The 12,407-nt window shown below is 38.3% G+C and overlaps 1 protein-coding gene across 2 annotated transcripts in view; it reads left to right on the top strand.

Moving 5' to 3' along the window:
- The window catches only part of LOC123511231 (bromodomain and WD repeat-containing protein 3-like), a 32,825-nt gene extending 25,618 nt beyond the window's left edge, over window positions 1-7,207 (top strand). For both annotated transcript variants that reach the window (XM_045266930.1, XM_045266931.1), the window contains exon 25: window positions 2,294-7,207. In XM_045266930.1, coding sequence (XP_045122865.1) covers window positions 2,294-4,107 — 1,814 coding nt within the window. In that variant the 3' untranslated portion in view covers window positions 4,108-7,207. The remainder of the gene's footprint in view (window positions 1-2,293) is intronic.
- Window positions 7,208-12,407: the final 5,200 nt, after the last annotated feature.

The raw sequence follows: 12,407 nt of genomic DNA on the forward strand, positions 1-12,407 counted from the left end.
AGTCATAACCTGCCCTGGTAACACAGCTCTCTTACTTCACACAAAGCTACATGCATCTAGCTACATATACATTCTTCACTCAAAATTTAGAATTGGGAAAAAAAAGAAAAGAAAAAAAAAAGGTAATTCCTATACCAGACAGTCTTTTTTCTATTTGCTTTGTTTAGGGATTGGCACTTCAGTGGGCCTTTATATATATATATATATATATATATATATATATATATATATATATATATATATATATATATATATATATATATATATATATATATATATATATATATATATATATATATATATATATATATATATATATATATATATATATATATATATATATATATATATATATATATATATATATATATATATATATATATATATATATATATATATATATATATATATATATATATATATATATATATATATATATATATATATATATATATATATATATATATATATATATATATATGTGTGTATATATGTATATATATATATATATATATATATATATATATATATATATATATATATATATATATATATATATATATATATATATATAATTTTTTTATTTATTTATTTACTTATTTTTTGCCCTTGGCCAGTTTCTTGTCTTACATAAAAAAAATTAAACATTTGTATAAATTTGTACGTGTTACTGCTGAGTCACATGCATGTTGTCTGTAGTTTTTGTTCCACTGTGCATCCATGTCTTGCCTTATCTCTCTTTCTGTATTCTCTCTCTCTCTCTCTCTCTCTCTCTCTCTCTCTCTCTCTCTCTCTCTCTCTCTCTCTCTCTCTCTCTCTCTCTCTCTCTCTCTCTCCATGTTCTTTTTTTCTTGAAAATGCCTTTTTGGTGAAGATAATTGATGGGTGATTACAAATGTCTTCGACTCTAAGTGTTTAGATGCAGAAAATGGGGAAATAGGAAGAAATTTATGCCTGCATCATTCAATTACTCCATCAAGAGTGGGTAGGAGGCAAGAGGTGTGGCTTCCAGATTATTTTGAATATTTTAGCCTATGGCAACTATATCCTCATGTGTGACTGGGTGTTTGATGTTAAAGCTAGAAATTATTTTTTTAGGAAATACAGTGAGTTGCACTATTTCTGCAGTGTGTTTGCTGTCACGGTTAGCATAGAGGGTTTTGTTGTTTGAATGATATGTGAATGACTAGAGTGATTTGAACCAAGAACAAATGTTTTGAAAAAGTGATTGGACAAAACCACATAATATGAACCCAGAAGACAAGTTCAACTTAGATCACTACAACTTAGTAAATAGAAAAACACACTAAACTTCCATTTAGTTTTTGATGAGTTCAGGAACATCTGTAAATGTTGAATTCAAGCCATAGTTTTTTCTCAGGACTTGAATTGTTTAGATCATGTGACTGTTTTACTTTGTATCTTTGTAGAATTTGAAGTCTTCTAAGTGTTGAGAGGTGACTGATCTGATTATTATGAGAATAATGATGCTCTCCCATATTACCCTTGTGCATTGTTAGTGCTGCTGGGTTAAGGAAAGCATATGGGAAGTACTGCAAGATTCTATATGTAAATGAATGAGAAAGTAATTTTAATGGACTTGTTCTTGCTGCATTTAAACCGGATAACTTTGTCTTAAGAAATGGTGAAATATGAAACATGTAGTTGAGCATGAACTAGTAATGAAATGATAAAAGATGGGCATTTGATGTTAAAATTAAGTGTTAAATTGGACCTTGACATAATTACCATCATCTTCCTTGTCAGTAATCCAATGCTGTCATGCCAATAATCATAAGGGTAATTGTATTTCTTTTCCTTGTGACTAGTGGTTCTGTGACATCATTAGATGGTTATATCAAAGTTTAGGAAGTTTTGCTGATTATTAGGTTATAAGAAGTATTGAATCTGAGGCAACCAAAGGAATAAACATCAAACATTTTAGTGTAAAGATTCTATTTCAAAAGAAACTCACTGGGATTTTGTATGCATTTCTCACTCTTTGATGAAATATTGATTTCCTTAGCTCTTATACACACATTGAAGTTTCTTTAACTTTCAAAAATAAAATATATACATTGCTATTGTAAATAAGAAATAGGACTGTTGATGATTATATATTAGGCATAAGCAGCAAAGTTATTTTACATATTTCAGAAGAAATCTAGGAACTCATTATTAAATGGTAACAATGAATATTTCAATGCTTAGCAGTACTGATTAGTAGCTTAGTGGGGAAGAGGGTTAAGGCAGAGAGCAATACTAATTATCTGAATGCTTTTTTATCTGACAGACTCCTCAGCTCGGACCAGCAGTGACACGCGGAGAAATGCCATCCCACACACATCTGGCAGACATGCATCTCCTCACCGCACTAAGTTGACCTCCGTAGCTTATGATTATGGGGCAGGTGTAGGTGAAGATGACTTTGATGATGAGGATGTAGAAGCAAGCATTGCCTGTTCAACTGGGAAGGATAACATGCGAAGGTCAAGGAGAGTAGCCAGGAAGAAGCTGCTCAATGGGGAGGATGAGGAAGACGACTCTGGGGAAGAGTACAATCCCAGAAATCGAAAAAGGAATTCAGGTAAATCCAAGAAGAAAGGAGTGGCTACACGTAATCGTGGTCGAGTGACTGTGCAATACAATGAGGAGAGTGAAGAGGAGGAAGTGGCAGTACCAGCAAGGACTACCAGTGCTGTCCGAGTCACAAAGAAAGGTAGAGTTCCAAGTGAAGAGAGTGAGAATGAAAGCAGTGGGGCTGACAGTGCTGGACCCAGCACTAAGTGGACAAATGGCCAGCTGAGTGGGGCAAGAAACAGACTTAGCAGCAGCACCTCAACCAGTCATGATGAGGCAGATCATAAAGCCAATAAGTTCAGTAGGGTGAATGGTGTAGCTAGGAAGGCTAGGAGAGGATCAGGTGGGAAGAGAGAGGGAAAGAAAGGGGTTGCTAGTGACAGTGAGGACAGTGATGATAGCAGTGACTCAGACAATAATGGATCTTCCATGCAGCCTGCCAAAAAGGCCACCAACACCAAGAGGAGGAAACATAGTAACAGTGATGGCAGTAGCAGTAATAGTGGAAGACCTAGGAGAAAGAAAAAACAGCCGCAACAACAACCAGTAGGAGAAAGACATAGTAGTCGAATATTACTTGCTAAAGCAAACAAGAATCGACAAGCCAAGGATGAGAGTGAGGTGGAGTTTGATGAAGAGGACCTTGAATCTAGTTCAGAAGAGAGCCTGGAAGAAAAGGAAGTGAACAAGAAGCTGCGTGCCAGCCGTCGACCAAATCGAGGGGTAGCCTCTGGGGTGAGGAGGGCCAGGCGAGTAATCTTGGACTGTGACCCAGATGAGGATGAAGATGAGACTGATCTCTTGGCTGATCATGACTTCATAGACGATGCAGACATCACCGAGGAGGACGACAGCTCATCCGAAAGTTCCTCTAGTGAGGAAGAGGATGGATGTAGGCGCTCTACATCTAATAATAATAATAAGAAAAAGAAGAAACCTCCACCAAAGCCTAAACCAACAAAAAAGAAAACACAACCTAAGAAAAATGCAAAGGTGGCCAAGAGTGCATCATCAAAGAAGAAGCCACCTCCCAAGAAAGCCACTCCGAGCACCAGTCACTCTCCTGCCAAGAAGAGGCCACCTCCAGGCAAGCGCCACCAGGTGCAGGAGTTGATATCTGTGAATAGGCCTGGCCAAGCACCAATTCCCTATCAGCCCATCAATGTGTCATCTCAGCAGGTCACAATCAATGATGTGAAGCATCGTGGCCGAGTGGTTGGCCAGGTGATAAGGTCTCAGTATCCTAATGATGAGGATGAAAGCCAGAGTGAAACCAGCACCTCTGGCTCCTCCTCTTCCACCTCTTCCTCCTCTTCCTCAAGTGAGAGTGAAAACGAAGGACATGGCAAGACAGTTGCAGGACATAACAAGCGTCTTTATGATACTGATGATGCAGACAGGGGGGGCAGAAGCCACCGTCAGAAACGGCCAAGGGTCAGTGAGGACGAGGAAGAGGAAGATGAAGTGAATGTCAGCAGCCGTGGGCGAGTTAGGAAAGCCAATATTATGATGAAGGATTTTATATAGTATTAGGTTGAAGCCAAAAAGCAGCCAACAACCTTCTGGCTTCCTGCCCAGTCTCAGTCTTCCTCAGGTGTGCCTGTCTCAAGGGTGTCTGCCTCAGGCCACTTGAGCTCCCAGGGATCAGTCAGCTCTGAGGGATTTCCCTCTCTGCCCTGGGTCTCACAAACTGTCCCAAATGTACCTGTCCCAGGTTTCCTAATTTGCCTCGGGTGTCCCTCACAACCCCAGGAGCTCCTCACCTCTCCGGGCCACACTGTACACACACTGCCTTGGGGTGTCCCATTGGGCCTCCAACAGGGACCTGGGTAGTCAAGTAGTATTGAACTGTGATATTCTGTAGATATTTTGGGGGGGAGGAGGTAATGGGGAAATATGTTAGCCACATCATTTCTTTTCTATAATTTCATTTTCAGCCTGTCATTTACTCCACACCAGTGGGGATTTTTTTTTCATAAAGTGTGATATACTTTTCATACAAACCACTCACTCAGGGTCACTGTAAAAAGAAAAAAAAAGCAAAATGGCAAAAAGCATATTTATTTTTCTTACTCTGGTGTTGTCGTGCTGTTACATGTTAGCATTAAGTTGCCACCACACTGTTGCCACTGGAGGGCGTCGGACAGTGGCCTTAAACCCCCGACACCCAGCACTGTGCTGCGGCTCCTCCTCGGCCACCTGTGATTTGCTGTAACTAAGATGATCTCCCTCCGATTCTCCTCATTGAACCAGAGTCTGAAAGTGATGCAAAAGGTGACAACTTCACACTACCCCACAAATTGCTGTAGAAGTGTGTATTTCTGGGCATCTTGTGCTGATAAATGGGCTTATTTATGCCATGGTCTAATGATACATGTCTCCGCTTATGTCTGGCACATAAGGGAATATTGGATCTGTTGTATTTGAGGCATAACTTAATTACATGGTTGTCTATTGCTATTTATTGCATGTTAAATTTTGTTCCAATCATGAAAGTTTATTTATTTATTTTTTATTTATTTTTTTTTTTTTCCTGTAACAGTAGCTTGATCACAGCATGTGCTGTTGGCACTTATTTTTAAATTATTTTCCTCCAACAACATAGATGGTACTCAGCACCAAACTATTTGATGGCAGAAACAAATATGAAAAGAAAGATAAAGGAATGGAAATGAAGCATGTGAGAAGTGCATAACTTGCCTTTCAAATGTAATGTAATTAATTAAGAGTTATTTGACAACACTTAAAATCCCTACTGTCATCTCTGCCCACCACAGTGACAAGACAGCAGCTTGCTGCTAGAAGGATCTGATGATGTGAACAACTACATAGTATTGGTTCTAAATATTTATTTCTACTGTTGTAGTGAAGCTTATGTATACTTTTCTGTTAACTGCATAAAATGGTGTAATCTTTTTTTTTACTTCATGTGGCATGCATGATACATATTCAGTGTTTATTTGGAGTGTGACTATGTTGTGTTAAGTAATGGTTTTACTAAAGGATAGAATAATTGCTTAATATTTCCTTCCAAATCAGACATTTTTTCCACTACATGTGCAGGATATCCTGCAGCTTTTATAAGTTAACATTTATTATCAACATGCATGGTTAATTTCTAGCTTTTTCCAGTCTTTTAATGTATTTTTACTAAAACTTTTGAAAAATATTTATAAAGTTTTGATTGTCTATATACCATAGCAGAGGAAAGCGTCTCTCTCTCTCTCTCTCTCTCTCTCTCTCTCTCTCTCTCTCTCTCTCTCTCTCTCTCTCTCTCTCTCTCTCTCTCTCTCTCTCTCTCTCTCTCTCTCTCTCTCTCTCTCTCTCTCTCTCTCTCTCTCTCTCTCTCTCTCTCTCTCTCTCTCAGTACAAATTTTCACACTTGTTCATGTAATAGCAAGAAAGTCATCTTTGCCAAGTGCACCAGTATGAAGAATATGAAAAATTTGAGATGAAGATATTTTCATTGGTGCTTTTCTCTTAGTGCTGCAACAAGCAGTTCAAGAGAAAACTTATAAAACTTTTGTCTTAATACATTATTTTCTTGGTGATTAAGCATGTAACTTTGTAATGACAATGCTTTATCACCGGAGTCTTCCAATACCGTCACATGTTTCCTCTATTTTGCTTCCAGAGCGCTTTCTTATTTGCTGAATTATTACTTGAGTCAGGAATGTTGACAGTCTACAAAGCAAAGCATTGTGGTTTAATGTGCTTGCATGTTTTTATGGCACCTAATCAGTGACATTAGTTAGGTCAACTGGCCCACTACTAAACAACTTAATTCATGTTATCAAGCAAGAGGAGAATATGAAGAACAGATTATGTATACTGTCAGTGTTGCCACGAAACCTGGAACAGTCTTAGTCCATTGTGTATTAAATGAAGGACAGTTTTCAGTGGAAAAAAAAGGCAAGAACTTAAGGAAAATATCCTTGATGGGTTTATTTAAAATGTTTTAAAATTGCTATTCCTAGAAAATTTATGTAGAAATCCATTATGCTGTTGCACAAATATGTACTGAAGAATCCATAGTTATTTGTAGCAAAATGGATTATTCTGATGAAATATTAGTAAGTAATCTTTCATGTTAAATTGATCTCTTGTTCTACTTAGTATTGATGGAAATGTGACCATTAAGAGCAGTCATTCACGAATGTATAAGCTGATTGGTTTCATCAATGTTTAATGGAGTCTTCAGTATTAGCTGGTTTCCAAAATGACCATCTCTTAATAAAATGCTTTGTTTCTGTTAAGTCTGTTGAAAGGAAATCTAAGAATAGTTGTGGCTTGTCTTGAACTTAGTGCAATAATTGTCTGATCCATTGATGCCACACTGTGAACTGAATGTGCATGGTATAATCACTTGACTGGAGCACAGATATGTTTGATACTTACATGCAATACATAAGATTGACGTAATCCAGATTTATTTTTTCTCACTCATCCTTTCCCAATACCAAGAACAGTTCAAATATTTAATAAAGAGTATAAAGCTACATGGAAGTATAAGCTTCTGCTCTTCCTTCAACCAAAGCAAGCACACACACACACACACACACACACACACACACACACACACACACACACACACACACACACACACACACACACACACACACACACACACACAACCAAAGCTATTATTTGAATCACTGGTTATGAACATAGTTGTAAGTCTGTATTTATATTCCATGGTCTTATTTTGGATTATCAATGTAAACCATTGGGACCGAGGGTGAACTGACCATACTGTCTGACTGTAAGCCTAAGTCTTCAAAAATAAGAATATCATGAATGAAGTTGTATTCAAAATTTGTCAGCTGCCATTAGTGACTGTCATATGGTGCTGTGATGTCCTATAACACATAACCATTGATAATGTTATGTACTGTAATATTGTATTATCCTTTAATTTTAAGTTATTACATTTGAAAGGTGCCTGCAATTAATTTCCAGTATGACATTTCTTGAGGTGTGTGAACCATTGAAGACACCAATCAACACCAGCAACACTAAACTCTGTAACAATAAGCTAGCCATGAACTTGTAAATATTATATTTTTCATACATTATCACTTCAGCTCAGCTGACATCAATCATTATTAATTTATTGGTTTATTTATTATATTTAAATGTTCTTGTTTCCATTCAGGGTTTGTAGAATTTGTAATTTAAAAGGTATTTTGAGAAATTTGGCAGCCTCAGAATTGGGTAACCCAGAAATGGGGGTAGCAACCACCAGCTGTCTCAGTACAGTGTAGATAATGGTAGTTCAATGAACAGGTACATTGGGTGCTGATTAAGGTTACTATGGTCGCCTTATAATGAAACGAAATTTAATGTAATTCTCTCTCTCTCTCTCTCTCTCTCTCTCTCTCTCTCTCTCTCTCTCTCTCTCTCTCTCTCTCTCTCTCTCTCTCTCTCTCTCTCTCTCTCCTCCTCCTCCTCCTCCTCCTCCTCCTCCTCCTGTCTTCTTCTTCTTCTTCTTCTTCTTCTTCTTCTTCTTCTTCTTCTTCTTCTTCTTCTTCTTCTTCTTCTTCTTCTTCTTCTTCTTCTTCTTCTTCTTCTTCTTCTTCTTCTTCTTCTTCTTCTTCTTCTTCTTCTTCTTCTTCGTCTTCTTCTTTCTTCTTCTTCTTCTTCTTCTTCTTCTTCTTCTTCTTCTTCTTCTTCTTCTTCTTCTTCTTCTTCTTCTTCTTCTTCTTCTTCTTCTTCTTCTTCTACTGTCTTCTTCTTCTTCTACTGTCTTCTTCTTCTTCTTCTTCTACTGTCTTCTTCTACTGTCTTCTTCTTCTTCTTCTTCGTCTTCGTCTTCGTCTTCGTCTTCGTCTTCTTCTTCTTCTTCTTCTTCTTCTTCTTCTTCTTCTTCTTCTTCTGTTGGTGCTGCTGCTGCAGCATACTTATTGGGATTAATAATTTTCTTGGAGGTTGTGATGAAATTTAGTCCCCGAAATTGCGGCCGTACTTGTAAAACACAGGCCTGAGAGTGTGTTGGCGTGACACTGGTCTTGTGAGGGGAAACTTTTACTGATGTTTATGTAGGTGAGCCTTTTCATGGGACCACTTCGGTTTTGTTTTCAAATATGTTCCATGTTAGTAGTGAAGGACTTGCCTTCATAATGTATGTACTATGTTTTGAACTTTAAAACTCAAAAAGACATTTGGTACACTATTGGGGTTATTTTTTTTTTTTTTTTTTTTTTTTTGGGGTGAATTTGATGAATTGTATAAAGTAAATCCTGATGCACACCCAAATGATGACTTAGGCAATGCATCTGTGAAACAATAAGATGGTGTTAAGTAGGAAATGATAATGAACTGAACAAGTCAGCAAGTTTGCCATTCTCTTGTTACTGAACCTTGCACATGACAACTCAGGCTGTTGCAAGTATTCCTATGTATTGTTCTGAGGATATATTGTGCAACAAAAGAAGAAAAGGGAAAACCTGCAGTGTATTATTTAATGAAAGTGTTGAAAGCCTTTAAGTATCAAGGTCATGCTTCTCAGATCCAAAAAGACGTGTTCTATGTTCTCGGTCACTGATGTGGTGGAGCTCTGAGCAACCCCAGGTGTTGATAGTGTTCAGATTCATTGATGTCTTTTAATCATATTTGTATATTTTATAGTTAACTGCTTAGGTGAATGCCATTAAGGATTTGCTCATTACTTTTTTAAAATAAAGGAACCAAGAAATAGTTTTGTTTAAATTACAGTATACATTTCTAATTGTTAAAAAAAAAAAACTTCTTAGGTACTTACTGATATTGAATATAAGCGTCCCATAAAAAATGGTGTTAAAACTGTTTGTGCGGCACAGGATGCAAACCAATGTTTGTTGAGTTACCAGAGGAATGAATGTTACAGTGTGTGTGTGTGTGTGTCTCACTGTTTGTTTGATCTGCTGCAGTCTCTGACGAGACAGCCAGACGTTACCCTACGGAACGAGCTCAGAGCTCATTATTTCCGATCTTCGGATAGGCCTGAGACCAGGCACACCACACACCGGGACAACAAGGTCACAACTCCTCGATTTACATCCCGTACCTACTCACTGCTAGGTGAACAGGGGCTACACGTGAAAGGAGACACACCCAAGTATCTCCACCCGGCCGGGGAATCGAACCCCGGTCCTCTGGCTTGTGAAGCCAGCGCTCTAACCACTGAGCTACCGGGCATGCGTGTGTGTGTGTGTGTGTGTATGTGTATGTGTCATCAGTTCATAATCTGGTTGCTGTATATTATTACAGAAATTAACTGCCATACAACAAGTCAAGATGGTGTGAGCCCTGACCACCTGGTGTCTCGATTGAAAATGAGATAACAGCTTGCAGTCAAGAAACCACTGCTTGAATCTATGCAGCTTATTTTGTTTAATTTCATTCGTTTTTTATTTTATTACCTTAATTATTACAGTTGTAAAGGAAAAAAGCTGATGGGATGATTATAATCTTGCAATGATGAACAACATAATACACCTTTACGACGCGCCTAAAAGGCCGGTGTCCCGCGACATAGAGTGGCTGTGACAGTGTTTAGATGCGTCTTCTGCGCATGCGCGATCCGGGAATAATAGACGCCGCGGCCTGCTGTGACAAAGTGTGGCATGAAAGCATCCAACGGGATTATGGAGAAGGTATGACATACATTTCAAGGCCCATGTTTGGTGTATCATTGAAAAATGAGCTATATTAGTGAGGCACTAGTCTTTCCACCGATACATGCTGAAAGCCAATGGCTACTGTAATATAAAAAAAAAAAAAAAAAAAAAATCGAATTGTTTAAATTCACGCAATATCACTTGTCACATTCTGTCATAGCTATAGGCATGACATAATATATAGTGTCTCGTTCGCTCCCGGGCCGCGCATGCGCAGAAGACGCAACTAAACACTGTCACGGGCCACACTTTGGCATGTGACACCGGTTCACAAGTATCAATATGTGCCTGGAAAAGTGGAAATGTTTGCTGCTAGAAGTATTGACAGAGCCCTGCTAGCCGGAACACGTTCACATAATATAGCGGCTGGTTGGCTTACTTTTCTTGAAAGGAGAGTTAATTTTAACAAAGATGATGCACAATTGTGATCAAATCAAATCATCACAAGTATTCAATCGTCACCTCCAACAACACCTTGCAGAGAGGGAGTCATCGGAGAGTGGTAGCGATCCCATAGAATGTAGTTCTACGTAGGTTTTTTTTTTGCCGCTAGCAGCTAGCCGCTGGACAAGACCAACGTGTCGGTCTTGTTTTGCGGCTGGTTTCTCCACCCGCTAGGCACCGAAAACTCTAGCGGGTGCCAATTTCATCCGCATAATTGACACGAGTGACCACGCCTTTGAACGCCTATTAGTATACTGTAGGTACCGTATGTGGTGGTAGTAACTGGTCGTATAGGCTGTCCTCGTGCATCAGTGGAGAACTGATAGTAATATGCCTTTACTATTATGGTTTGAGGAATTGCCTTTTAGTATTCGCTGGAAACATTGGATTATGTTTATTCACGGTGCTGCTCTGAGCCGTATACAGAGGCGCTTTCCTCTCTCACCACGATTGTTCTCAAAGGCTATAGAGGTAATATGTCGGTTCTCGAGTACTTATTTATTCTGTTTATAACGTAGAAATCTTATTGATCTCAGACTCTTACTATAGCCAAATAGAACACACACACACACACACACACACACACACACACACACACACACACATACCCACACTTAAAAATCCGTCACTTCAACTAGAGTGCACAAAAAAAGAAAAAGAAAAAAAAGTGTCACTTCATAATAATACGGTCCATGTTAATGACGCGCTGTCCGGTCACTCCGCCAGCCCTTTGTCTATCATGTAATATCCCTCACTCCCTCTCGATCACATTCTCCTTATCTGCTCTCGTTACGCTGCAGCCCGAGCTGTCGCTTCTCATCTGGGTTCCCTCCCCTGTCATTCACGTCTTCATATTACAATTGAGGAATCGCCACATTGCTCTTTAGACAATATATCACTCCTTCTCTCCACAAGCCCACATCCTGCACTTGATCTAACCATTGTATTGTCACTATCTCTCACTGCGAGATACTTTTTTTTTTTTTTTTCTATAATGATATATAGACGATAGACCAGGGTTTCTCATTCGGGGTTCCCCGGAACCCTAAGGTTCCGCAAAAGGTCTCTAGGGTTCCGCAAGAACAAATGAGATAAGGTAATGCACGTTTGACTTTTTATTTAATTCCATATATGTAATATAACTAAACACACACAATATATTATTGGTTACTGTAATATTATAATATAGACATCATCATATCTAATCTATTATGTTATTAAAAATATAATCATTCGGAATATATTCAGTGATGTCTATAATTTATATATATACTGATATTTGTCACGTGAAATACGATGAAAACAAAATAAGAAATATATGGTATATAATTTTGTTTTTGCGCAATGGTTCCTTGAAATGTCATTTATTTTAAGGGTTACGCAAGGGTAAAAGGGTTGAGAAACGCTGCTCTAGACGTTTATTGCTGTACTACAGCTGCTTGAATAGTTTTGTAGTTTAGAAGAGGCACAATGAGTCCTAATCTCTTGCAAATAAGTCCGTACTAGCAGTTCATAGCAGTAGAAAGGGTTAAAGTGTGTGTGTGTGTGTGTGTGTGTGTGTGTGTGTGTGTGTGTGTGTGTGTGTGTGTGTGTGTGTGTGTCCCCTGTGCCGGACCTCTCTTATTTTTTTTTGTTTCCAGCCGTAAATTCTACGGGATGGCTATTGCAGCTGCAGATTGACACGTGTGAAGTCACCACATCCAACCGGTCAGTTTAGATTGCAGA

This window comes from Portunus trituberculatus, chromosome 31 (assembly GCF_017591435.1).
Source record: "Portunus trituberculatus isolate SZX2019 chromosome 31, ASM1759143v1, whole genome shotgun sequence".
Taxonomy (NCBI): domain Eukaryota; kingdom Metazoa; phylum Arthropoda; class Malacostraca; order Decapoda; family Portunidae; genus Portunus; species Portunus trituberculatus.